This window comes from Aristolochia californica, unplaced genomic scaffold (genome assembly GCF_029961685.1).
Source record: "Aristolochia californica isolate CCGP_79_NKW_82.1479 unplaced genomic scaffold, dmAriCali1.0.hap1 SCAF_10, whole genome shotgun sequence".
Lineage (NCBI taxonomy): Eukaryota > Viridiplantae > Streptophyta > Magnoliopsida > Piperales > Aristolochiaceae > Aristolochia > Aristolochia californica.
Genome location: NW_027181771.1, coordinates 30,997,664 through 31,024,049, shown reverse-complemented (window position 1 = coordinate 31,024,049; position 26,386 = coordinate 30,997,664). Strand labels below are relative to the sequence as shown.

Here is a 26,386-nt window from a genome sequence, read left to right as displayed (position 1 = left end):
CACTTGCACTTGTTCCATCCTTCGGACACAGGACTCCACTTCCCAGCATCAACCGCTTGTCCTTGCCGCAGAGCTCACATGCTTTGCTCCATCTTGGCTCCTCTTTCTACCTATTAATTTCCATTTGATGGCCTGGAATCAACATGCTGAGGGGGTCTTCCATATATGCATTTTACTCCTTGATGCATTGGTATCTTTCTTCCTTTGTTTTATCTGCTTGGTTTTTGTATATTCTTCCTTTCTCGTTGAACGTCCCACTCCAGTTTCGATTTATTCTTACAACCGCAAATTTTGGCTTAAGGTTAGAGCTTTAATCTTTTTCAGGTTGGACATGTGTGAGCCAGAACTTTTTTTTTCTTGAATAGTGTGGATTTTATTGCTATGAAGAAAGAGGGAGCAGAAGTTGCATGACAAGAGCTGCAAGTGCCATACAAACAAATCTTGGCATATTGTTACCTCTTTGACATTGAAGTTCCAAGTATTTGACATTTCTTCTGATTGTTTATGAATGGAAGGACCTCATTTATGCCAGCATGATTTATAATGGTGTTGTCCTTCCTAGGACTGGTGCTTGTGTCCTGTTCTTTTCATTTCTTTTAGTACTCTTTTTCACTTGTATGTATCTTTTTATTCTGATGATGTTTTCTGCCAGTCTTTCAGCAATTGCAAAGAAAAGACCTGCATATTATGGGCATATATTGCCTGTATTACTGAGTTTGGACCCATCAAATTCTGTTGTCAAAGGTGTGCCTGTAGCTGGTGCAAATCATGCTCTAAAGAATGCCCTCATGTCCTGTTTGGAATGCAGTCATCCTGGTGTGGCACCGGTATGGACCTTTGTTGTTTGTTTATTCATTTTAGTTTAACCTGTATGTGGAAAATTCGTAAAAAAAAGGTGGAAAATGCACTAGTTCTGTGGCAATCATTAGTCTAAAGTTGTGGCTATCTTCTCTATTATTGTTCTGTGACTGGCAGTGGCGGGACCGCTTGCTTGATGCCTTAGACTCAATGAATGCTGGACAGAAAGAGGCTTCTGAAACTTCTGCTCAAATCTCTAGTGAACCACACTCTATGAAGGTATGTCTTTCTTTCAGTTGTTTTAAGTAAGCAGGAGTCTTTATATGTAGCTTCTTGGTGGTGAAGATGAAGCTCATTGTAGGAAGAGAAGCTAGTAATTCAATCTTCTGAGGCTGCACAAATTTACCAAGTGAGGAAAAGGAGTCTCACTCCAGAGGCGAAAGATTTGGTTGAAGAAGATGATCTATCATCATCATCTGGAAAACGAGTAAAAGTAGAACTTGTTGAGGATTCCACTAAAGAATTGCTTCACAGTTGTTCCATTTCAGCTCGAGAGGGTGTTCCCTCATCTGGGACGCCAGTTTCTACAAGAGATATTGATAGTGGGCCAGTACAGCAACTTGTTGCCATGTTTGGTGCATTGGTTGCTCAAGGTGACAGAGCAGCTACCTCTTTAGAGATTCTTATATCCAGCATCTCCTCTGACTTATTAGCAGAAGTGGTAATGGCTAACATGCGGTTTCTTCCACCAACTTGTCCTCAATCCGAGGAAGAGGCGCTTGGTGGAGCTGGTAGTGTGACTCCAGAGCCATCATTGTTATCAGATATTTTATCATTATTGAACCCGCAACTAGCAGCATCTCGTGACACACTAGTATGTTAATCTCTATCCCTCTCTCTCCCCCCTCTTTTTGCTCTTTTTTGTGGAGCTGATTTCTTGGTCATTGACAGCAAGATGGAAGGGAAGAACAACACATGGAAACTGTTACTGTTGCAACAGAGATCCCTGCGTGTAGTGCTTCACTGGCTCTTCAAGGAATGGAACAGGGTGAGTCAGATATGGCCTCTGAAACAAATGAGGTGTTGACCACAAACAGTGAAGTACCAGGTCTTGACCCCAAAGCTTGCAATATGGAAATCCAAGACACAGTACCGGGTCTTGACCCCAAAGCTTGCAATATGGAAATCCAAGACACAGTGGAAGTTTCTTATTCTTCCACTGTCGACACACAGGGAACTAATCAAGACCAAGCTACAAGTGCAGGGGACTATGTGTCTGAAGCAAGTAGCCAAAAACTGGCTGGTTCAGAGTCAAATTCTTCTATAACATCTTGCCAAGTCTTGCTTCCAAAGATGGTAGCACCAGTTGTCTATATAACTGAGGAAGAAAAGGATAATCTTCAGAAATTGGCATTTGTGCGTGTTGTTGAGGCATACAAGCAAATAGCTTTTTCAGGAGGGTCACACATCCGCTTCTCCTTGCTTGCTTATTTGGGGGCTGAGGTAAAAAGCATTGATTTTGGATTGTTGCAAGTGTTTTCTATTGCTCAAATATATAAGAAAAGTTTGTTACATATACATGTTGAGAAATCTAACATCTTCTCCACGTGCAACTTTTTGACTTGTTAAGACACCTTTTTCCCTGTTAGGTTAATTCCATTCTCGAGCATTTGATTCACATTTTACTCAGAAAATAGTTATCTTTAACGTTGCATGTGTCGAGAAGGTTATGTGCATGTGCTTGTGGTTCCATCCCTCCTCTCACTCTCTCTAACATATATGTACCTTTATGGAACACTGAAGGTGGAAATGAATTCCTATATCATATTGATAATATTTGGACCATTGCCTAATCAGCAATGCCCACACCAAGTTGGCATCATCTTGGTCATCCAGTGATGGGTAAAAGTTTCTCTTTGTACATCTTTAGTAAGATAAATAATTAGGGCGAAAACTGAGCAATGTACACATTACACCATCATGAATATCAATGGATTACTCAGATTGTGCAAATTAGATGTGGGACCTTCCAAATCACAAATATGCAAGTTGTGATTAACCACATATACCATTAACTGACAATGCTATTTTTACTCACTACTTTTGGCCAGTTGGTCATAGATGTTTTCAAAGCAATCTAACCTTAGCGAAGAAAAGAGTTTCAAGTCAGTTTCTGTATTTTCTTATTTTTATTTTTAATTCAATTTTATATAGTATGCTATTTTTTGAAATTATGTACATATATATTATGTTATTGTTATTTAAAAATATTATCCTATTGTTTTCTAAGACCTGAAAACCACACTAACGAAACCAGGTCTCTTCATTTTGGATCATAAACCTAGACCTGCTCATGTCTGGATTGATGGTCTAGATGTTACTGTACTCTAGCTGTTACTATTTTATCTTGAGTTCTGTTACTAGATTGCCATTCTATTTGTTTGTTTACTTGTTATATTTTTCCTGCAGTACCCATTGGAGTTGGATTCATGGGGGCTTTTACAAAAGCATATATTGGCTGATTATCTAAATCATGAGGTAATCAAAACTTCCTTGATATTTTACCGTGCTGGTTTGCCTTGTAATACATGCCCTCCGTTTAGTTGTGAGAATTGCTTTACTTTATTAAGCTGGAGGTAAAGGTCGATTTGATTTAACTCCAATGTCTTTCAGGCCAGAACTGTGATAAGCAGATCAAAACCTTCTCTGTGGATATTAATATTTCATTGGCTCTGGCTTATAACATATTTGTTCAAAAGACATCTTTTCATTCATTTTTCAGTCAAATCAGTATTGGGGTTTTGGTTGGTGTTAGTAATATAGGAAGACATGAATGAGCGTGAGCTGGGCTGTGGCATTGTTGTCTTGATGTTGCCTCTGCCATCTTGTTCTCTGTTGACCTTTTGTGGGAGGGGGACCCTGTGAATCAGCTTGCAAGTGGAGGAGAAGTCAATTGGGAGGCAAAGTTGGAGGTCGATAAAGTTTGATCAGATGTGACCACACCCTCCAGACAAAAGGGTAGTGGAGAAGGATATGGGAGGCACTATTCTCACCAACATTGCAAAGTGGGTATTGAATATTTGGACCCAGGTTACCTCTTTATTAGAGGTTATCGAGAGTCAAGAGTTTTGTTGTGAAGGGTACTCCAAATGAAACAATTGATCTTAGGAAGGGCTGAGAGGCGCCAAGTAATAGCGAGTGATGGTTCCCAATATCCATAGATCAGCCAGGGAGATGTGGAGATAGGTTGAGGCAACTAAACACTTGTCACTGTCAGCGCGCCTCACTGTTACTATTAAGAGATTAGCCACATGTCGGGGCAAGCTTCTTTCCACAGAAGGTCGACTTACCCTGCTCAAGTCATGCTTGGAGGGTCTGCCCAATTACCTTCTATCCTTCACTCATTGCCCGACCTCAGTGTGCTCAAAGATTGATGCTATTCACCGGCGTTTTCTCTAGAAAGGTACTGAAGACACCTTTAGGTACCATTCGGTTAGTTGGAAAGAGATTTGTCAGCCCCAAATCAGAGGTGGCTTGGGAAATTGGCCTACAAAGGATATGAATTGTGCTCGCATTCTTAAGTGGATTTGGAACCTCAATTCCAAGGAGAACAGTTTTGTGGAGGAACATGGTGAGATTCTACCTCCAATTCCCGGGTCACTGGTGGAGAGAGGGGGGTATCCCTCCGTTGCTTATCCCTGATCTGGAAATGCGTTTTCAAATTGCTTCCCAAGTTTAGGGTCGCGACCTTCTTCTATCCTGGTAATGAGAGGACCCTTCGATTCTAGACAGATGAGTGGTGTGGCCTCAGGCCATTGTTGGAGGATTGCCCGGAATTAGCAAGGATTGCTACGAATCTATCTCACTCCATGGCTGACTCATGGAGTAATCAGTCTTGGAGCCTCCTCTTCCACTATGGTTTGAATGATGATGAAGCAAGTGCCTTCTGCTTGCTTCTTTCCAGCCTAAACAACACTGTTGTTCGAGATCGGGTGCATGACAAATTAATCTGGAAGCCTAGCATTAATGGTATCTTCTCGATGGCCTCAGCTTATTCCCATATTAGAGAAGACAACCCCAACACTCCTGAGCACAACGAGAATCTTGTGTGGAAGCTCTCTACGCCTAGCAAGGTAAATTTTTTCATTTGGATTGCAATCAAAGAACAAATTCTTACAATTGACAACCTTCAAAAGAGGAGCACTTGCCCTCTATGTGGTGTATGTGAGGAGACTGTTCGGCATACTCTTCTTCATTGCGGGTACTCATGGTATGTATGGATGGAAATTTTCCAGAAAGTTGGTATTCAGGTGGGCCTTCATCAAGACCTTTTCGACACCTTCCAGATGGTATTGGGAACGCATATGCTAAGAATTGGCAAGCTGCTACTCTCTGCTTGCCTTGCTCATATTTTGTGGTGTCTTTGGTTGGAGTGGAATAACAAGATGTTTAACCTCAAATTCAAAAGCCTGGAAAGCACTATCTCTTGCACAGTAGGAATGATCTCCAGCTGGTTGCATACCAGGAAGGAATTTGCGCCTCAAGCATGCCTCCAAACTGGCCTATGATCAAGATGACCCCAGATTTTAATAGAGTTGAGGTTTTCAAGATGGGCTCAAACCTCTCAAACTTCAACATCACTCAAACCATGCCAGAGATGAAGATTCTAATTGGCACCGGGGCCCCACTGATCAACAATGGAGGTTGATGGGTAGCGGCTAAGTGCTGGTAAGGTGAAGTAGGAATTTCCTCTCCACCAGCCGTTCCAAAGCCTGATATGGCGGCCATTTGTGACATAGAATCTCACAATAACTACAAAAGGTAGGGAGCAAAAGAAATAGGACGAGCACCAAAGAGAGAAGATTTTGTGATGTAGTCCACCAGCTCCCCTCCCAATTTAGCTTAGCAGCAACCATGGGTCTCCAAATGGATTTTGATAGGTGTTGAATTTTCTGAGTTCATACTTTTGATGAGCCGTATTCCCAAGCTTCCAAATCTTTCGATTTTAGACCTCTTTCCAATTCACAAGGTGGTACTTAAAGCCATTGTCAACTCCCCTCCATACTCCATAAGAAGTGTACTTGATGCTTTTAATATGCTGGGGGGTGGATGTTGGGCAAGGAAGGAAAGAGAGGAAGTAGTTTGGTAGTCCAATAATGCCGGAATTGAGGAGGATATGGCTGCCAACTTTTGATAGGAGCCTTCCGCGCCTAGTGGAAGTCGAGATTCATCGTCTCAATCATAGAATCCCACAAACATTTATGTGGGTGGCTATCAAAGAGGGGGAGTCCCATATACGTGGTGGGATGTGTAGTAAGGGAGCATCCAAGTTAGGTTGCCATGGATTGGAGTTCCTCAGCGTTGATGTGGTAGCCCATGAGGGTGGCTTTATACCGATTGACTTTCTAACCAGATGTGACCTCAAATAGACTGAGGAGGGCTTTGATCCTTTTGATTTAATCTAGACTACCATCACCGAACCAGGGAGTGTCATCAGCAAATTGGAGGATGGGAATATCGAATTCTTGTCGGTTAGCTACCAGAGAGCTATCCAGCTTCTTGTGCCGAATAAACCATAGATGACAGGTATTCAACGATGAAGTTGAAGAGGAGAGGGGAGACAACATCTAGCTGACGGATGCCATTGGAATAGCCACAAGCTATTCCTTTGAGGACAATGGAGTAAGAGGCTGAAGAAATAAACTCTTCATCCAGAATCGCCAACACTTCAAAAATTCCATACGATCAAGAATGTCATCCAGAAGTTGCCAGTTGACCAGATCAAATGCTTTTAAAAGATCGCGTTTGATGATGATCTTAGGTTTCCTAAAGCGCTTGAAATAGTCAATGATCTTGTTAGCAGCCATAATGGAGTCAAGGATGGAGCGGCCCTTAATGAAAGCACACTGGCCCTGGTGAATGACTGCCAAGAGGGCAGCTTTGAGCCTATGAGCAAGGATTTGAGCGATGTTCTTGTAAGGATTGGAGACAAGGCTGATGGGTCTTAAGTCACGAGGATGTTCCACAATGGTCTTCTGGGGGATAAGGCCAATGAAGGAGGCTCCCATTGCACGGTAAGTGGTTTCTTTGTGGTAGAAACTTCGGACCATGCGAAGGATGTCATTTTTGAGGATTGGCCAACATCTTCTATAAAATTCTTTGTTGTACCCATCCAGGCCAGGTGCACAATCATTCGGTTACCCAGGACAACAACTTCAATTTCTCTTGTGGAGAAATGAAGCTCAAGGAGAGAGGCAACACAAGGGGAGATTTTGGATAGTCGAATATATTGGATTGTGGGCCTGGGAGGACATTCTTCAGTGTATAAATCTGAAAAAAAAAGCTAATAAGAGTGTTAGTAATAGAAGCTGTATCCGAAGCTTCATTGTTGATGCATATAATTCGGTTAGTCCTCTATCTGGCTGAAGCAATGGTGTGGAAGAACTTACTGTTTAGGTTGCCTTCAGCCAGCCATCTGAAGAAGGACTGAAATTTGTTGAGGAGAGAGATGTGGAGAGAGAATTCAGTGGGGGAGAGAGATCTTTGTTCTTACCCCTCATCATGGTAAGTCGTATAGGAGAGACATTATTTCATCGTTAGCAGCAGAATAACGGGCCAAAGACCAGGCTTTAAGTTTGCCTTTCATCACCTTGAGCTTTAGAGGAAGCTTCCACCCAATGGCACACTGGTAACACAAATTCTGGACTGCCACTCAGAGAGAAGATTGTCAAATTTCTTCTCCAAAAGCCACAAAATTTTGAAGCGGAGGGGTTTGGCTCCCCACTAGTTGACTTTAATATCAAGCTGGATGGTCAATGATTGAAACCGGCACGATTAAGGAATCGGCTGAAGACATCCTCGTATAATCTTACCTAATCACAATTTGCTAAAAAGCGGTCAAGCTTGGAAAGAATAGTTGTGTTTGCCTGTTGGACCAGGTGAATGACTTACGGGAGCTGTTGATTTCGTCGAGCTCACAACAACCAATGAAGTGTTGGTGGGTGAGTGGCACAACATGTGACTCTTGGTTGCCGTGCGAGGTGGTGATTGGTTGGATGACTTAAGAGTTGGAATTTGGAATAGGTGTACACCAGCTTTTGTTGGGTTGACTTGGAGAGGAGATAAAGAGTGTCATTATAATCTGACACAACTTCGGGTTGAGGGATGAGAAGGTCAGTGGCAGTGTTGGAGATTTGGTGGGGATGGGAACTTTGCAGGCTACATGGCAGCTTGTGAAGTGTGGAGGGAGTGGTCTTTTCTGGCAGGTTGAGCTGGTTCAGTATGATCAGGTAGGTCAGTGGTGATAGGGAAATGGTCTAAAAGGTGTTGATTTGAATTCGAATGGAAAGAGGGGAGAGAGGTGGACAAGTCGCTAGTCTCCATATCTGAGTCACGACTGAGATGAAAGTTGGAGTTCACTAGGCTCCTGTTCAGTGGCACCATGATGGTTTGCTGAACTCGGTGTCATTGTCCTAGGTGGTCGGGAGCCTCGGCCGAGCTCCATTCGGAGCTGAAGTTCTCAAATGTGACTTTGATCCAGAAGAAGATATTGCCCACAATAATCGTTATGCCCGAGCAACTGTTGATTTGGAGCAATGATCATCCAGCCTGGCCATATGAAACGTGATGATGTCTTGTTTTATCATCTTGCCAAAGACATTTGGAATGTTGACAATTGCCTGGCCATGCCAGAGTTCAGCCGGAAGCCTCCACATGCAAATCCATTGGCCAAATGAGGGATCCACAAAGCTTGGATTCCATCCCCTGGTTTTGCAGATGTTTGACTCAAGATTGGGTGTGAGGGCTGCAGCTGCTGACATACCGGCCATTGAGGTGAAACGGACCAGCCAATCTTGGAGGCCTAAGTAAGAATACATATGCCCATATGCCTCTACAATTTGGGATGATATGTTGTGGAAATTCTCTTTCTACTTTTGTTTCCTTTCGTCTTTCCAAGTTTTGATAGTTAAGTAATTAAAAGGCCTAGCTGGCAGCATTTACTGCAATCATCTGGTCCCTTAGGGAAGAAAGAAATTGTAGGACTCTTGAAGGTAATTTGAGATCTATAGGTGGTGTTATTGAGTGTATGATATTCTATATTCTATTTTTTTTTAAATGAAGATGTATAAACTATTAACAAAAGGAAAAGAGTACAATACCTAACTAAAAGGGTCTTCCTCCACAACAAGGTGTTGGAGTGAAACACCCAACTTAGCATGAGTGTCAGTTAATTGGTTAGCTGACCTAGGAATGCGCTTCCAATTACAGTTCAGAAGAAAAATTAAATTACATATATCAGATATTCTATACTCTATTTTGGGTTAGTAAGTTTACAAAATTAGAAACCTTAATAATGTAGTCCCAAGAGAGCATTGGAAGGATGTGATTGTCTTCTCCTCCTTAAGAAATGTCCTTTGAGAGGGCTGGCTAAAACTTAATTTTGAGGGAAGTTTTAGAAATTCTCATGACCTGCTGGAGGAGTATCTTTATAGATCATTCAGGTATGGTCCTGTGTTTTCTAAGTGCACATGGTTGTCTGCAACTCTTCAGAGGCAAAATTCGTAGCTCTCCTCTATGGTTTGTTGATGATGGAGATTCTGCATCGGTCATTGGTTGGCTCATGGCATTGGTCAATCCCCCCCAATATAGATGATGGAGATTCTGCATCGGTCATTGGTTGGCTCATTGCATTGGTCAATCCCCCTTGCATTTGTTTCATGTCTATGATGAGATTTGTCCTCTTTAGGGTGTTGGTGGAAAGGGGGCAACTTTTGTTGGGAATCATATTTTAAGAAGTGCTAATTATCTTGCGGATTCTCTTAACTCCGTTGGTGGTTGATTACAACATATTGTGGTGGATGATACACTCCCTTTAGATATGGGTGAGTTGTCTATTTTGATTTTTGGGCTGCTTGATCCTTGGAATCATATTTTAAGGAGTGCTAATTACCTTGCAGATTCTCTAACTTTTGTGGGGTTTAATTACAATATATTCTGGTGGATAATACACTCCCTTTAGATGTAGGATGAGTTGTCTATTTTGATCCTTGTGCGGCTTTATTTTTTGGAATCATATTTTCTTTCTTTAAAATTTCTCATAAAAAATGCATATTGTGTTAGAAACTTTCCTCAGCTTGATACACATATGGGGCTCCAACTTTGTACAGGAAATCATTTTTTATTCTGAATATATGTTATTAACAAAATAAATGTGGTATCTGGGGTTCTATTTGTCACATTTGGGAACTATAAATATAGATCTGGTTACTGAGGGTGTCTTAGTCTTTGTTGATGAAGATATTCTTGCTCATAAAGCAATGCTGTTTCTACGTGTGGGCTTCTGAACTATTTTTGTCACCTAGTGACATGCTGTTTTTGGGGTAATGTTGTCTAATTTAGGGTTCTGATCTGCTTGGATCTTACTAATTTATTATCATCACTTAAGTGGGTAAATTCAGATCGTTGTTTCAGGTGACTGTGTAAACCACATTCTTTAGGACATGATGAGTAATTTTACTGAGTTAATGTGCTACTCTTCTTAAGTTTTGTTTGTGAGGACATAGGTCAATTTAAAAGTTTTGAGCTGGACTGGATCGAAGAAGCTAACTTATCATTGAATTCTTCAGGGACACGAGTTGACATTACGTGTCCTCTACAGGTTATATAGAGATATTGAGCAGGACCAGGATTTCTTCTCTTCTACAACTGCTACTTCAATTTATGAATCATTTCTTTTGGCTGTTGTGAGTATTTTTCTTCTTCAGTTTTCTTTTGCCTAGTTGACTAGAGAATTTTGTGGACTAAATTTCTAAGTGACAACAACTGTGCATGTAGGCTGAAACACTACGAGACTCTTTTCCGGCTTCTGACAAATCTCTTAGTAGGTTACTTGGGGAGGTGCCCTACCTAACAAAGACAGTGTTTAAGTTGTTAGAGTGCTTGTGCTCTCCTGGAATTGATAAAAAAAGTGGCAAGGAATCACTGAGTGGTGACCGTGTTACTCAAGGCCTTAGTGCTGTGTGGAATCTAATTTTGCTGCGGCCTCCCATTCGAGATGAGTGCCTGAAGATTGCGTTGCAGGTAGGTTTTCATCTTTAACTTTTTATATGATAAAATCCGTAAAGGAGTCTTGAAGAAGAAAAGAAGAAGAGAGGAAGAAACGAAGAAGTGAGAAAAGAAATAGACAATGATTGGAGAGAACCACAGGTGCTTGAGTCTGCCACCTTCTTCAAATAGATTCCTAAACCTATTATATTAAAAACATTTGAAGTGAAAAAATTACATAAACTGACCAAACTGCCCCTCTAGAATTAATGTACATAAAAAACTAATTAAAGTATCAAATAACTGAAAAAAAGTCACCTAATAACATTCTACCACTTAACCAGAGCTACATAACTAGGGGCCACATGTACACATTTTAAAAGACTAATACCCTTGAACTCTAACAGTTTAAATGTTACGATCCCGGTTATAGGCTAAATTGGGATGTCTTGTTTTGGAACTTAGGTGATACGCTGCTAGATCGAGCGAGGATTCGATCTTAATCCCTTGGTGTGCGGCCTAGCTTACTTTGGGTGAAAAGTAGGCTAGTAAGCCTTTCTTGCATTCTTGCAAGGAGAAGCTAAGCCAAAATGAAGAGAACTAAGCCTTGACTGTGGTGGGTTGTTCTTAGAGGAATACATCAGGTTTACAAGGCCTATTTATTGGCAAATTGGGAATAAGCCTCCCTTATCCCCATATCATACATTACTTTATGAGAATTCACGACATAAGCAAGACAAATCCCCCTTTTATTTAAATTTAAATGAGCAATATCCCATGTGCTCTTATTTGTCTCAACCAATCCTATTCCAATCCCTTTGGATAGGTAGTAGCCTCAAATTTCGAAATTTCAAAGGAAACAGCCAGACAACCAGCCTGCGTGACTACTGGGCTGCTGGCCGCGCGCGTGCCTGGTGCCTGCATGTGCATTGTGTGCTGTGCCTGGCGTGCGCCCCCCCACTTCTACCGCACACCCTGCTGCCCACGTTGCTGTGCCCCCGCACGCCCTGCTGCTCATACATGCATGTGTCTATGTAGTAGCAGCTGGCCGCATGCACCCCAGCTCCTGCAGCTGCTGCAGTTGCGGCTGTTTGTCACGATTCGCGTTTCTGGGCCCTGTGTAGGTGCTGCTGCCTCCGGGTGGGATTTTTGGTGGTGTTTCCTGTGCACCCCTAATTTGCCCTCGTTGCATCCGACTCCATTCGTGGCACTTCTGGCTGCGTATCACTAGGTGTCGTAATGGATGCGTTGAATGTAGGGATTATAATGTGGAAGAAAAGGGTAGTTGGTGCTAGTCAGGAAATTAGGGTTTGGAGATGTTTAGGGTTGTAGGAGGAGTTAGGAGGTAGGTGAGGGGAAGCGAGATTGTAGTTTGATAATTTAGGGAGTTGGGGAGACTGTGGATAGAGAGTTGCAGAGGCGGAAAGATGGAAGTTAGATGTTTTGGGATTGGGACTCAGGTAAGGGACTAAGTTTGGGAAACGGTTAGGTTTAAGATTTAGGGGACTTTGGAGGGGATAGAACTTATTTATGGACTAGAAAGGACAGGGACCCTGGTAGAAGATTAGTCGGGACTTTGAGTTAGGGTAGATAGGAAAGTTACGTAAGATAAGGAGATTGCCAATCTCCACACTACAGCTAACTTACCTAAATTATGCCAAACTCGAGAGTGGAGTTCTAAAGGGCCTAAGACACTAGGACTATGGGGACTCTATGAGAGTAGTGAGGATATTGGAAATTTGGAATTGATTGAAATCTCAAGATTTCTGTGAATAACAGTAATTGGAAGACAGCTTCATTTTAAAAAAAAAGGAATTGGAGGAACAAATTTGTATTTCTAATTATAGGAGATTAGCTGTAAATTAGTAGATAATAGTTTCCTGATTTTTAGAGATTAGAATCAGATTTTTGTCCTGATTTCTAGAGATTATAATCAGATTTGTATTAGCTGTAAGTTAAATTTCTATTCCTGATTTCCTGATGTCCTAGAATAGCAATACCTTGCTGTATAAATTCCTTGTATTTGTTCAGTTCAATATGAATAAAATTTCAGAATTTTCTTCATGGTATCAGAGCTTTAGGGTCTTTTCTGGGATCAGAAACCCTGTCATAGAGACCTTCATTGCCAAGACCATGCCGCTGTTTATTTGGGCCCTGTTTCTACCTTGTTTTTTAGTTCAAAACAGTACTTTTTTTTTGCCCATTTTCTGTTCAGCCTTCATAGCCCTTTATCCAATGCTTCTTTTTTTTCACCATTCTTTTCCCTTTAAATCCTATTTCAAAAGGATTTCAACATGTCTTCTACAATCGAAAAAATTCTACTGCCCAATCCCTCACTACTGCCCAATCCCTCACTACTGCCCAATCCTAAGAGGTGACACTCAATCAAGCAACAGGAGAATTACAGAATGGCAAAAATTATATGAAGTGGTTTCAAGTGGTTTGGACCTTTCTGAAAGGGAAGGGAAAATTGAGTCATCTCCTTGGTACTGAGCCCAAGAAGGGAGATCCTAGATTTGATGCTTGGGATGAAGAAGACTCCATGGTCATGTCTTGGCTATGGAATTCCATGCTGCGAGAAATCAGTGATACATTTATACCAATGTCTTAAGGAATATGGGAAGCTATACAAAAAACTTATTCTAAGGTAAGGGATGTTGCTTGAGTCTTTGAGATTATAACTAAAATCTCTGCCACTAAACAGGCAGATCACTTAGTCACAGAGTATGCCAATCTCTTGAAGAATCTATGGCAAGAGATGGACCATTATCGGTGTATTGAGATGAAGTGTAGCAATGATGTAGCTACGTTAAAGAATTTCATTGAAAAAGATCGAATTTATGATTTTCTCGCTGGTTTAAATGTTGATTTTGATCAGGTGAAAATTCAGATATTGGGAAAAAAGGATTTACCTTCATTTAATGAGACCATCTCCATTATCAATGCTGAAGAAAGTTGAAGGGGAGTTATGCTTCACTCTCAAACAATTGAAAGATCAACAATGATAACTGAAAAAATCAATGATGAGAAACCAAAGTCTAATGCTGAAAAAACATTGGCTTCTTCAAAAATTGGGAGAATGGGATCTCGGCCCTCAAACAAGGATAACTTCTGGTGTACCTACTGGAAAAAGCCTCGCCATACCAAGGAGCAATGTTGGAAGCTTCATGGAAAACCACTAAGTTCTCAATGGAATAGAGGACCTAGAAGTGGAACACAATGAAGCCAGGTGAATACAACTCAATCTAGGGAAAGACAAGTCACATGATGTTGTAAATTCCAGAAGTGGAGAGTAGAATGAATTCAACAAAGAAGACATTGGAAGGTCGAGATCACTCCTTGATTCATTAGAGAAGTCAACATGTACCCGTTCCTTGGCAAATTTGGGTAAACTTCATTTCTTATATGCTTTTAAGTGCCTCTGGTTCAGAGTTTCAAACTCCTGGGTTATTGACTCCAGGGCAACCGATCATATGACTCAATTCTTCACACAAATTTCTCACATATCGTCCCTGCCCTAGCAACAGAAAAATAACCATTGCTGATGTCGCCCAGGCCATTGTTGTAGGCTAGGGAGACATTGTTCTAAGTCCATCCATGATCCTTAAAAACGTGCTACATGTACCTAAGTTATCTACAAATCTTATGTCTATTCATCAACTTACAAAAGATCTAAATTGCAGTGTTGTGTTTTCTTGTGTATTTCGGGACCAAGTTACGAGGAGGATGATGGACATGCTGAGGTAAGGCATGGTCTTTATTATCTTGAGTTACCTACTGGCCAAGTGAACAATGGGAACAAATCACCTCTCTCGTTTCTGTCCAACAACTCTCATTCCAATAAAGTCTAAATTTGGCTTCATCATCTTAGACTTGGACACCCTTCCTTTTGTATCCTTAGTGTTATGTTTCCATTTTTGTTTAAGAATGTTAGTGTAAACGATTTTCACTGTGATGTTTGTGAGTTTGCTAAACACCGACATGTTTCCTTTCCTTTGAGTTATAAAAGAACTACAATTCCTTTTTCTTTGATTCATAGTGATATTTGGGGTCCATCTCGAGTTTTCAATATTTCAAGGGCTCATTGGTTTGTCTCGTTCATTGATGATTGCATTCGGGTTTCATGGATTCATGCAATGGTCAAAACTCAATTCATTGTTGGAATTAAGAGGTTGAGGACAGATAATTCTAGAGACTACTTTAATCAAATTTTGTCTCCATACTTTCAAAAAGAGAGAATTATTCATGAATCTTCATGTGTTGACAGACCCCAACAAAATGGGGTTACCGAAAGAAAAAATGGTCGTCTTTTAACCCCTATTCATGCTCTTTTGTTCTAAAAGAGTGTTCCAAAAACCTTTTGGGGGGAAGCGGTCCTCACTGCTGTTCACCTAATAAATCGTATCCCGTCTCGAGTCCTTGATTTTAACAGTCCAATAGAGGTGTTTTCTCAATATTTTCCAGATTTCAATGTGTCAACTAAGTTAGTGCCTAATGTTTTCGGATGTGTCTCATTTGTTCATATTCACTCTCATGGCCGGAGCAAGCTAGGTCTTAGAGTTATCAAGTGTGTTTTCGTAGGATATTCACCTACTCAGAAAGGGTACAAGTGCTACAATCCTATCACTCGTAAAGCTTATGTTTCTGCTGATGTCACATTTGTTGAACAAGAAAGTTATTTTTCTAGCACTTATATTCAAGGGGAGACGTCATCTATGAAAGATAAAGATTTGTTTTTGAGAGAACCATCCATGTTAGTCAAAACATCACCCATGCATATTGAAATTACTTCTGAAACTGAACTCACTTCTGAACTCATTTATGAAGCCGAGCCTATTGAATCATCTCCTAGTCTTTCTGAAGAACCATCAAGGCCAATATACCCTAACTCACAAAGCCACTACTAGTCTACTCAATATAGATAAAGCCCGTGATCAATCCTATGCAAGTTCAAGAACTCAAATCGTCACTTGGGAATGAGGAAAGTCTTTCTTCTGGGGTATCACCTACTGTTCTTGATTTGGATCTGCCCATAGCCACAAGAAAGGTGTTAGAAAGTGCACACAACATCCTTTTTCCCATTTTGTGTTCTTTGAAAAATTATCAACCTCACACAAAAGTTTCTAACTCATCTAAACACTGTAGTCATCCCACAAACCTTATTTGAGGCACTAGGCAAAGAGTATAAAATGAGACTAGTAGCCAAGGGATATACACAGACCTATGGGGTAGATTATCAAGAGATGTTTGCACCAGTGGCGAAGATGAACACAGTTAAGGTTGTTGTTAACTCTAGCAACAAACTATGATTGGACTTTACAACACTGGTGTGAAGAATATTGTTTTTACATGGAGATCTTGAGGAGGAAATCTATATGGAAGTTCCACCTAGCTTTGGCATAAATCTAGGTAAAAACAAAGTGTGCAAACTTAAAAAGACTTTGTATGGCTCAAACAATCTCCTCGGACATGGTTTGGAAGATTTACTAAAGCAATGTTGAATATGAAGTACAAACAGAGCTAGGGTGATCATACATTGTTTATCAAGCATTCGGCTTTAGGGGGGAGTCATGACATTAATAGTTTATGTGGATGATATTATAGTAATTGGGAATGATCCAAATGAAAAGGAAGCTCTTCAGAAGTATTTAGCAAAAGAATTTGAAATAAAGGATCTTTGAAAATTAAAGTACTTCTTAGGAATAGAAGTACCTCGGTCCAAGGAAAGAATCTTTGTTTCATAGTAAAAATACTTTCTTGATCTGCTAGAAGAAACAGGTAAACTCGGTTGTAGACCATCAGACACGCCTATTGAACCAAATCATAGACTAGGAGAGTCTATGGTAGGAGAACCAACTGGAAAGGCATCTACCAATGGCTTGTTGGGAGGCTAATCTATCTGTCACACACGCGGCCTAACATAGCATACATAGTAGTGGTGAGTGAGTTCATGCAAAACCCTATGGATGTCCATCTCTGTGCAGTATACCAGATCTTGCAATATTTGAAAGGCAACCCGGGAAAAGGGATTCTCTTTAGAGAGGGTACAAATGTGGAACTAGAAGCATACACAGATGCTGATTATGCCGGCTTTGTTACTGACGGAATAGCAATACCTTCCTGATTTCCTAGAATAGCAATACCTTGCTGTATAAATTCCTTGTATTTGATCAGTTCAATATGAATAAAATTTCAAAATTTTCTCGAGAGGACTCGTAGGATTAGACTAGGCTAAGGAACAACTAGACTCGATTGGAGCCACCTTTTGGAGACTTTTCTTGGATTCTTTTGCCCCTGGACGAGTTGATTTCTCCTTTAGAATCTTCGTCGAGTCTCCTACCTCTCCATTGGTGCCACTTTTCTGGGCTACTTTCTGATAGTTTTGCCTCTTCTTGGCCTCACTTGTCTCTTCCTCCTTGCTGGCTCTTGCTCTACCTCAGACTCATTTGCTTGACAAAAATAACATCCTAATGACTTGATCCTACTATGCTCATGTAGGAGCTTAACTCTTTTATTCTCTCATCTACCTCTTGTGGCCAACATGGCCTCTTTTTATGTCTATTAACCAGCGTTTCGTAATAATAAATCAAAGTATTTTTTTAAGCACTCAAACCTGTATTTTCTTTGATATTTGGACAGAGTACTATACATCTCTGGGAAGAAGTGAGGATGAAGGCGATTCGTTTGGTATGTGTGCACACTTTGCTTATGACATCAACAATCTCCTCATGTTTTGCCTCTAAAATGTTCTCAAGTTTCTTTTAATTTTTGCAGGTAGCAAACAAGTTATATCCCATGCTTTGCATTTCTCAAAAAATTGGAGATTTTGCCAGCGAAATGCTGTTTTCAGTTGTAAATAATTCTCATGTTTCCGAAAGCACCAGTGCTGAAGAATCAAGTAATCCAGGCCAAAAGGTAAATGTTTCATAATTTTTTTATATTCCTGTTGTTTTGCTCGTCTCTTTATTGGAGGAATTCTGTTTCATTTTGGCAAATGTAAGGAATAACGAAAAAATAAAATTTCAAATAAGAAGTTTCATTCTAAGTTAAAAAAAAAGTGGCTATCCTGTGACATGTTTATATTTTCCTTCATGCTCTCAAGATGTTGCTTAAAACATGTGATGGGGTAGGAATTGTTGGCTAGCGCTTTGCATTGGAAATTTCAAAATTTCTATTGAAAAGTGGGTTATTTAGATAAAATCATTGTGATAGTTGAGACAGATTTTCGGTGGTTGAAGTGCTAAATTTGTGTAACCAGTGATTGTTGTGTGTCGTATCCTGCTTCTTGCAGCTCATCAGCATGAATGGCAAGCAACCGATTCCACCTATTGCATGTCCTCTCAAGAAAACTTAATTTTCTTACTTGTCTCTAGAAAGTCAACTTCATTTGTGGCATATCCATTACGTATGATTCAATGAACAACAAAATGGAAATTCTGACTGGTGAAGTATGAAAGAAAGCCTCTGCATTTTGCTACTATTGAAGGCTTTGTTTTCCTATTTGGTAATCTTTCCTGTAAATGAAACATTTGTACTAAAGGAAATTGCTATAGTTTTTGTGTGGTAATTTCAGTTTTCATTTCGAAAAAGGAAATAATCTTATCAGTTGCCATTGCGTTAAAAGTGGTAGTCTAATATGACACTCATTCTAGAAAAAGAATGTTGAGGCAATAAAATTTGCATTATAAGCTACTTATCAAGAAATATTCTTTAGATTCATTATGTAATTTTGAATGCATCATTCTGTTCTGGTTTTCATTTGTATAGGATCATGACATGGAAAGACATGTTAGTGGAGGCTTGTCAACAACTAGTGGCCCAAGCAAGGAGCCTGTCTCTGATACTTCTAACCAGTTGGCTTCAGCTCGAAGCATTTCTTCCTCTGGAGCTGCTGAGGCGCAAAGGTGCATGTCTCTATATTTTGCTCTTTGCACTAAGGTAACTTTCTCTCTCTCTCTCTCTCTATCTCTCTCAGATCTATATTCTCTAAGTAGAAGTCTTAAGATTTTCGGTATTAAATTTTGAAATGTAGGATCCATGATTTCCTCTTTTTTCAATCTTGCATTTGATTGAAAAAATAGGATTCACAACCTTGCCTTGTAGTTCATGATCTGACTCCTCAATTTAAAGTCTATAGTATTGAGTAAATAGGTCATGACCTGGCTATCCTCAGCTTGCCAATCATTTATAATAGAAACTGGTGGATCATCTCTAATAAACTTTGACTTCCGTTTAGCCTTAACATAGATATATACCTACTTAGATCAACTGAGGTACTTCTGACTATTTTACTTTTCTGTAGTGATCAAAATAGTATCTTTCCCTTGGAACTTCCAAATTCTCTGGTCGGAGTTATTATATCACCAGAATTAGCCATAAATAATGGAAACCATCAACACATTAAAAAATTATAATCAACACCATTTGATACTTGAGCATGTTGGCCCCACCTCAACAATTAGGGCTTTGATAAAAAAATCGAAATTCAATTCAATCAGTAATATGCATAACACCTTCAACATGATTAATTGCAGTCCTGAACAACCAATAAATTGCTAGAAGTTGGCTGATAGTAGCCTCCCTGAAATGATACAGGCACTAGGCACTGGGTTAGGACCAGGTGCACACTTCAGGGATGATCCCAAGTCACAAGCCTCTTGGGACACTAATTAGGCACAAAATTGCTAAATTGGCAGTACAGACAATCAACTCTAGGCTTTATGGCACAAAAGAAACCGGAAAAATCAGACCTTTACTTTTAGTCAGTAACCAATCTTGAGATCCCCTTTTGTGGAAGGTTGCTGCATTAAAAAAGAAAAGAAAAGAATGAGTGCTTCACAAGCTCAGAATCAGGACCCTATTGCTTTGGTACGATAACAAAAGATAGAAAATAGGTAAGTAGGGGAGAGAAAAGAAGAAAAGGAGAGAAGAGAGATTGAAAGAGAACGCTGAGAGGGCTCTCGTTAGGGCTGTCCATGACTCCCTTTTCTTTTTATTAATTCAAGTGACTTGAAGCATAATTACAAAATTACCCCTCTTGAACACAGCTCCTTATAACTTCCTAACCACACCTCCAAACAATGTAAAACCTGAATTATAGACTCAACCCAACTTTCTAAACATGACAACATTCTCACAGACATATAAATAGTGTAAAATGACTAAAATACGGCATTTAACATCTTGGGTGGGCGCCCATGTATGACTTCACCTGCTCTAGTACCATATGAAAATTTGGAGGAAAAACATGCAATAGAGAATAAGAGGGAACACGTATTTTGTTAAAAAATGGAGAGAAGTGTTAGTTTACTCTCTTACATAATGTCTTTGTATAACCGCTTATACTTGGAATTATATCTAAGGTAAAACCACCCAAATTCCAATTATACCCAACTAAAACTTACTAAATTAAACATTAAGAGACATAAAACACAACTAGGAAACCTCTTGTAAATGTCCTCTTCATTCCAACTTTTTCTTTGAGCTTGCTCATCTTGTGAGACTTCCTCCTCCATGAGACTCGGTTTAGACTCTGCAAGACTACTACTTTCACCCTGGATCACCAACTACCTTGTGGCTTCAATTTTTCTATGAGCAGAGTTTCCCAACAACATCATCTTGTTGTGTGGATGCTATCTAGTAAAATAGATGTTTCCATTTGTAGCTTGTCATAGCATTCCTATTTTATCATTTCTTCAAAAAAGTTTTTTTCTTTTTTCATTTCCTTCTTATTCTACAATTTCACCTTGGGGAGAGTATCATACTTTCTTCTCTTAATGAATTTTTTTTCTCATTGCCTAAAAAATGATAGAACTCTGGAAGCATGCTTGATGGAGGAGACTACAATGAAAAATGCTATAATGATCCCTCCATGGAGACCAAATTTCTTTTAGAAGTTCTCTTTTTATGTTTCTTCTAGATGGCCTAAATTGTGGTGGCAGTAAAGAGAGTCCATCGACTCTTTGTGGCTGTAGTTGTCTTAATAATGAAGAACTGCAGAAAGCTTCCAAGAAGGAGGCTGGTTAGCAGCTGATAAAGCCACACTTTCCATAATAGAAGCATAAATATAACAGCAAAGGGGCAATTGATGAATAGTATCCAGAACACTCTAACATCACCCACTTTGAAGGAGGTGACTTCTATTAGGCTTTTCAAGGTTGAGTATCTGACCTTCAGTCAGACATCAGAGGAAGTGGCAACAAATTGGAGAGTGCGCATTTTGGAGGTGTGAGGGAGGGAGGGAGGCCATTGAGCATCACATCCTCTTCTTGCCTCTCTATGAGCATTATGTTTTTGGTGAAGACTAGCTAATCTAGAAGTAGACTGTTTTGAGAAGAACATTGTGGATCTAGGGAAGGAAGTGTGCTTCTAGATGAAGTGATCTTCACCAAAACATGATGTTTGTTGAGAGTTAAGAGGAGGGAGAGTTTATGCTCAGATGCCTGGCTTTTGATTCAGGTTCCAATTATTCTGGTTATACATGTGGGAAAGAGAACAACTGACAGAGTCGGGAGGGATGCAGAGGATCAAAGGGCTAGTCTCTCTCTATCTCTCTCTTTCCTTTTTCTTTTGTTGAATAGCAACTGTACAGATTACCTAGGTCACCCTAGACACCCATGTGACTTGGATCCTAGACCTCATCAAAGAACATGTTAGTGTATCCATTGACCAAAGACTGAATACTGTTATATGATAAGTAACAGTGAAAACGAGTGACACTATGGAATCTACCTAATATTGCTAATGAAGTGCTGCTTGGGTAAGTTTAACATCTTGGTGTCGATAAGTTGACAAGGTTAATATTTACACACTTTTTCTTCAAAAAAAAAAATGTTGACAAGGTTAAGTACATCATTTTTATATATCCTTTTTGGTTTGTTTTTAGTAAATTCATTGGTGCAATCTTGTTTTCAGAAACACTCTCTCCTACGGCAGATTTTTGTAATCTACAAAGACCTACCAAAAACCGCAAAACAGGTATTTCTTAAACTATTATGGTATTATTATTGCTTTAGCAACACAAGGCTTTGTTGCTCTTTTTTTATGAAATCCTCTAATAAGTTAATGTTCAGGCAGTTCATCGTCATATTCCAATCTTAGTTCGAACTATAGGCTCTTCATCTGAATTGCTGGCAATTATTTCAGATTCTCCAGATGGAAGTGAAAGTCTTTTAATGCAGGTTTAACAAATCGTACCTAATTCTTTGGCTCAATTTTTTTTTTAAAATGTTCATGAAGATAATTCAGTTCAATTACAATAACACTTTCTCTGGATCAGGTTTTGCATACTTTAACAGAAGGGGCAGTTCCTCCACCAGAGTTGGTACTTACTGTTAGAAAATTGTATGAATCTAAGCTTAAGGTATGATTATTATCTTTTTTACCCATCTTATGCTTCTTAATTGAATGTTTTCACTCAGTGGGGTAGTATTTTGTTGCAGGATGTAGAGATTCTCATTCCTATATTAGCTTCTCTTTCAAAAGATGAGGTTCGCCATTTCTTATGTTGTGTTTTTTATGCTTCAAAACTAATTTTCACTCCTGGGATTATTGCCCTTGCTTAAATATACAATTGTCACTTATGAACTATTACTGTCTTGGAATAACGTAGCGAACTTTGTTACCTGTAATTCCCATACATACTGACTGATACAGATTGTTATATGGGGTCCTTGCTACCCTCTTTAATATCCAATAACTTGACAAGCAATATGTATCAGCAACATGGTGACCTCAGGATGAACCTATTAGTGTCACATATTCCATTTGATTTCTTTCTGTTAAGTTTAATGGTTCTTGATGATGCTTTCATTATTCTGTCATAAATCTTGAAGGGATTTTCATTTGGTTTTAAGGTTTCCAGTCCAGATTGACTCAGCAGAGACCTTGTTTTATTTGTTGTGCAGGTCTTGCCAATATTTCCACAACTTGTTAATCTTCCATCAGATAAATTCCAAGCTGCAGTTGCTAAATTACTTCAGGTAGACGTTGGAATGAAGTTATTGATCCTTTAAGTCTTTAATCATAGATATTTAGTCTTTAACTCTGACCAAAGAACTTTAGCTATCGGTTAATGTCTATGTCCATATGTATATTCATGTGAAAAAGAAAAAGAAATGGAACCTTCTCATTTACTTATCTTGCATTCACATCTTGTTAAACTGTCATTTCTAGGGTTTGCCTCATGCTAGCCCTTCCCTGACGCCAGCTGAATTGCTAATTGCTATTCATGGGATAGATCCTGAGAGAGATGGGATACCTTTAAAAAAGGTGGACTCATCTGTTTCTCTTTCTCTCTCTCTCTCTCTTTTTGGTTTTTGTGCTTTAGGTTACCCACTGAGTAATTTTAAATATTATTTCAGGTCATGGATGCTTGCTCTGCTTGTTTTGAGCAACGGCAGGTGTTTACTCAGCAAGTTTTTGCTAAGGCCTTGAACCAATTAGTATGTGGCTATGGAAAGAGATCTCTTTCTCTTGATGCTTTTTCCTGCTTTTACTGTCTTGACTTGGGCCCTGACCAAGAATCTTCTTCATAGGTTGAACAAATTCCTCTCCCTTTACTATTTATGCGAACAGTCATACAGGCAATTGGTGTTTTTCCGGCTCTGGTGAGCAATTTGTCTGTTAAGTGCAAATTTGTATTTGGAGCAAATTGAATGTAGCTTTAGGCTTCTGCTCTTTTGTGTATCTAACATCATCTTTGCCACTTTTGTGAACCAAAATGTTTAGGTAGACTTTATAATGGAGATCCTCTCACGACTTGTAAGCAAGCAGGTAATCTAGTCTGAATCTCATAGCCCAGTGTTCATAATGACTTTGGCTTTTGCTTAAAAATGTCACTTTTTTGAATTTGTTTGATTAATTCATTAGCTAAAATATCTTATCTTTGTCACTTCAAGATATTTTTCAATGTAATAATGTTAATATAATAATTGATGCAGATATGGAAGTACCCAAAATTGTGGGTGGGATTCTTGAAGTGCACTCTTCAGACTAAACCTCAATCTTTTAGTGTGTTGCTCCAGGTTGGGTATGCTTCTATATAATTGTGTATTCCAGGATGTTTCTTACTGTTGGTCATAGTTGGAAAAATATCAAAATACCACCTCCACTGACCAGAAGCTCATGCATTGCACAGAATTTGCTCTTACTGGTTTAAGTCAGAACAAGTCTATTTATTCCTTATTTGTTCCAAGTAATTTAAAATAGTATCAGCCTGCTTTTTTTTTTTTTTTTGTAACTATTTTATCGGCTTATTTGATTTAGATAACTGAGGGTAATTGGTAAAAAAAAATTCTCTTTCACTGTTTGTTTTCCATGCCTAAACTCTGAGAATAACATTATCTGTGATGTAAAAGATTATTTTCTTCAAAGGTATGATGTAACAGACTCAATAAAACCATCTAAATTTTGCTTCTGCATTACATGCCCTTTTGTTGAACATCTTTGAACTTTTTGCAACATTTAAAAAATCGTGTTTGAACTATTTTCAAAATGAGATTTCTAGAACTATACCAAAATTACGACTGACTCTTCATTGAATCAATATGGATGTTACCATCTCCAACAAAAATCAATATGGTTTTGCTTTCTAGCCGTACGTACTTTGTGCCAATGTTGATATGCTCCTTTGGAATAATTAGTGTACAGACTCAGAGTCTGGAGAAGTCTGCTACCAACAGAAATTGAATATTGAGAATGGCATATAGTGAAAGACATATGATAGAGGTATACAATACTGTCTTCAGATGCTAGTGTCATGATGTTGCCTTTTATATCTACAAGAGTAAGCTGAGAAAAAATGGTTGTGTGAAAATATTTTGATGCCCATTGTGAATTTGTAGATTTTCAATTTTAGAGGATAAATTGCCATTTAAATGAAATTGAGGAAAAAAGGGTTCGTTTATTTAAAAAAGTGAGATTGTGTTCTCCATTTGAAGTGATTCATCTGTGGTCCAACCGGGCTATGGAGAAGATTCCCACCTTGCTGATCTTGTGGTTACTCGATGAAATTGGTGACTTTAGGTTTCAGCTTTACTTTACTTGGAAGCAATCACATAGAAAGGCCACTAAACCAGTTGGCTTTTTGGCAAGAGAGTGGAGTCTGTAGACAGCTCTACTTCTTGATCCCTCTTGTTAACTTCAGAAGACTATTTAACATTTTCTGTTTTATGCTCTCTTGTTTGCAAAGTCTTATTTTTCTTCAAAGTGATAGAAAGAGGCTGTGCGAGTTAGCGAGTATTTTGAAAAACAAACCAAGAAACCTACCCTCTTCAAAACTAGAAAGAGAATCACACTTGTGTTACAATAAGGGAATGAAATATTTCTTTTGTACTTTGGGTTGGAGGCTACAGGCAATGTTTCTTTTGTATTAAACCAGCACTAACGGCTGCATTTTACTAACATTTTCGTTTCTCATTGTCTACTTGATGTTGTAATTTGATTCCTACCAAATTTATTGATCTTAAACTTGTCTTACATTCTTACACATTAATGACCAAAGTTCCATAATATATTGCATAGAAAAATTTCTGTGAAATAACAGTGGATGTTTCCTTAGTGATGCCAAAGTCAGGGGATATTTTTTGGGCTTCACTGCAGTGCCTTCAATTTAAAAATTCCTTAAGCCTCTCGGTATTGCCCTAGCATATTGTGAAGTTGGATGTTTCATTTTATGCCACAATGATCATTCTTTTAAACCTAAAAAGCATGGGCTACTTCTTAAAATTATGTAACACTAACAAAATCACCTCTGCATCTGCTAGTTACCGGCTGTGCAGCTTGAAAATGCACTCAACAAAAATCCTGCTTTGAGGTCTCCCTTGGTTGCATATGCAAATCAGCCAAACCTTCGGTCATCTCTTCCTAGGTACTCACAGTCCTTTTCTCGTTTCCCTTGTTGAAAATCATTTGCTTCTTATTTGTTCTGATTGGGTTTGAAAATGGACATCTTGCAGGTCAACATTGATGGTCTTAGGGCTTGCTCAAGAACCACAAAGTCAGCCACAATCTCAAATGCAAACTGCTGATCCTGCAAACTCTACGGAGGCAGTTACAGAGACAACCCAAGAGTCATCTGCTGTCAACTAAGCTAAAAATCTTCTGACAAAAATCCACTCTATCGAGTATGCTTCAGGGGCCACCCAAGAGTCATCGGGTGTCAGCTAGTTGAGCGATCATCATTGTTCCTACAATCAACAGAGTGATAGCCTACGGAGTCAAACGAGGGTTCCCCCACTTTCTGCTGAAATGGTATCATCCCAGAGAAAAATTGTGGCTGCTGTAGGAAGATGGCCGTCTTCAAAGGTGAATGGGGATGCTGTGGACACCTGACCAGTCCTCGTGAGCAATGTACAGAATTTATTGCATGAATTTCTCTTGTTGGTGTAAGGTGGGGATTTGTAACATAATGAGTGTAATTCTAAGGCTACTGGGTCTTTAAATTGGATAACCGCTTCTATTTCTCTACAGTCTATTGTTTAAATTATCAAGCTGAGAGTATATTCCTAACACCAGGCGAACTTGCATATGATTGTAATCCTCA

The 26,386-nt window shown here is 39.3% G+C and overlaps 1 protein-coding gene across 4 annotated transcripts in view; it reads left to right on the top strand.

Moving 5' to 3' along the window:
• The window catches only part of LOC137935996 (uncharacterized), a 30,546-nt gene extending 4,167 nt beyond the window's left edge, over positions 1-26,379 (top strand). For 3 of the 4 annotated variants that reach the window (XM_068780479.1, XM_068780471.1, XM_068780493.1), the window contains exons 6-27: positions 653-827; positions 976-1,077; positions 1,160-1,672; positions 1,750-2,301; positions 3,268-3,336; positions 10,425-10,541; positions 10,633-10,878; positions 17,482-17,529; positions 17,617-17,757; positions 18,610-18,780; positions 21,757-21,819; positions 21,915-22,022; positions 22,121-22,204; positions 22,284-22,331; positions 22,749-22,823; positions 23,017-23,112; positions 23,205-23,285; positions 23,379-23,450; positions 23,572-23,616; positions 23,784-23,867; positions 25,608-25,711; positions 25,800-26,379. In XM_068780479.1, coding sequence (XP_068636580.1) covers positions 653-827; positions 976-1,077; positions 1,160-1,672; positions 1,750-2,301; positions 3,268-3,336; positions 10,425-10,541; positions 10,633-10,878; positions 17,482-17,529; positions 17,617-17,757; positions 18,610-18,780; positions 21,757-21,819; positions 21,915-22,022; positions 22,121-22,204; positions 22,284-22,331; positions 22,749-22,823; positions 23,017-23,112; positions 23,205-23,285; positions 23,379-23,450; positions 23,572-23,616; positions 23,784-23,867; positions 25,608-25,711; positions 25,800-25,932 — 3,127 coding nt within the window. In that variant the 3' untranslated portion in view covers positions 25,933-26,379. Of the gene's footprint in view, positions 1-652; positions 828-975; positions 1,078-1,159; positions 1,673-1,749; positions 2,302-3,267; positions 3,337-10,424; positions 10,542-10,632; positions 10,879-17,481; positions 17,530-17,616; positions 17,758-18,609; positions 18,781-21,756; positions 21,820-21,914; positions 22,023-22,120; positions 22,205-22,283; positions 22,332-22,748; positions 22,824-23,016; positions 23,113-23,204; positions 23,286-23,378; positions 23,451-23,571; positions 23,617-23,783; positions 23,873-25,607; positions 25,712-25,799 lie in introns of all 4 variants that reach the window. The other variant, XR_011109509.1, reaches the window with a different exon arrangement.
• Positions 26,380-26,386: the final 7 nt, after the last annotated feature.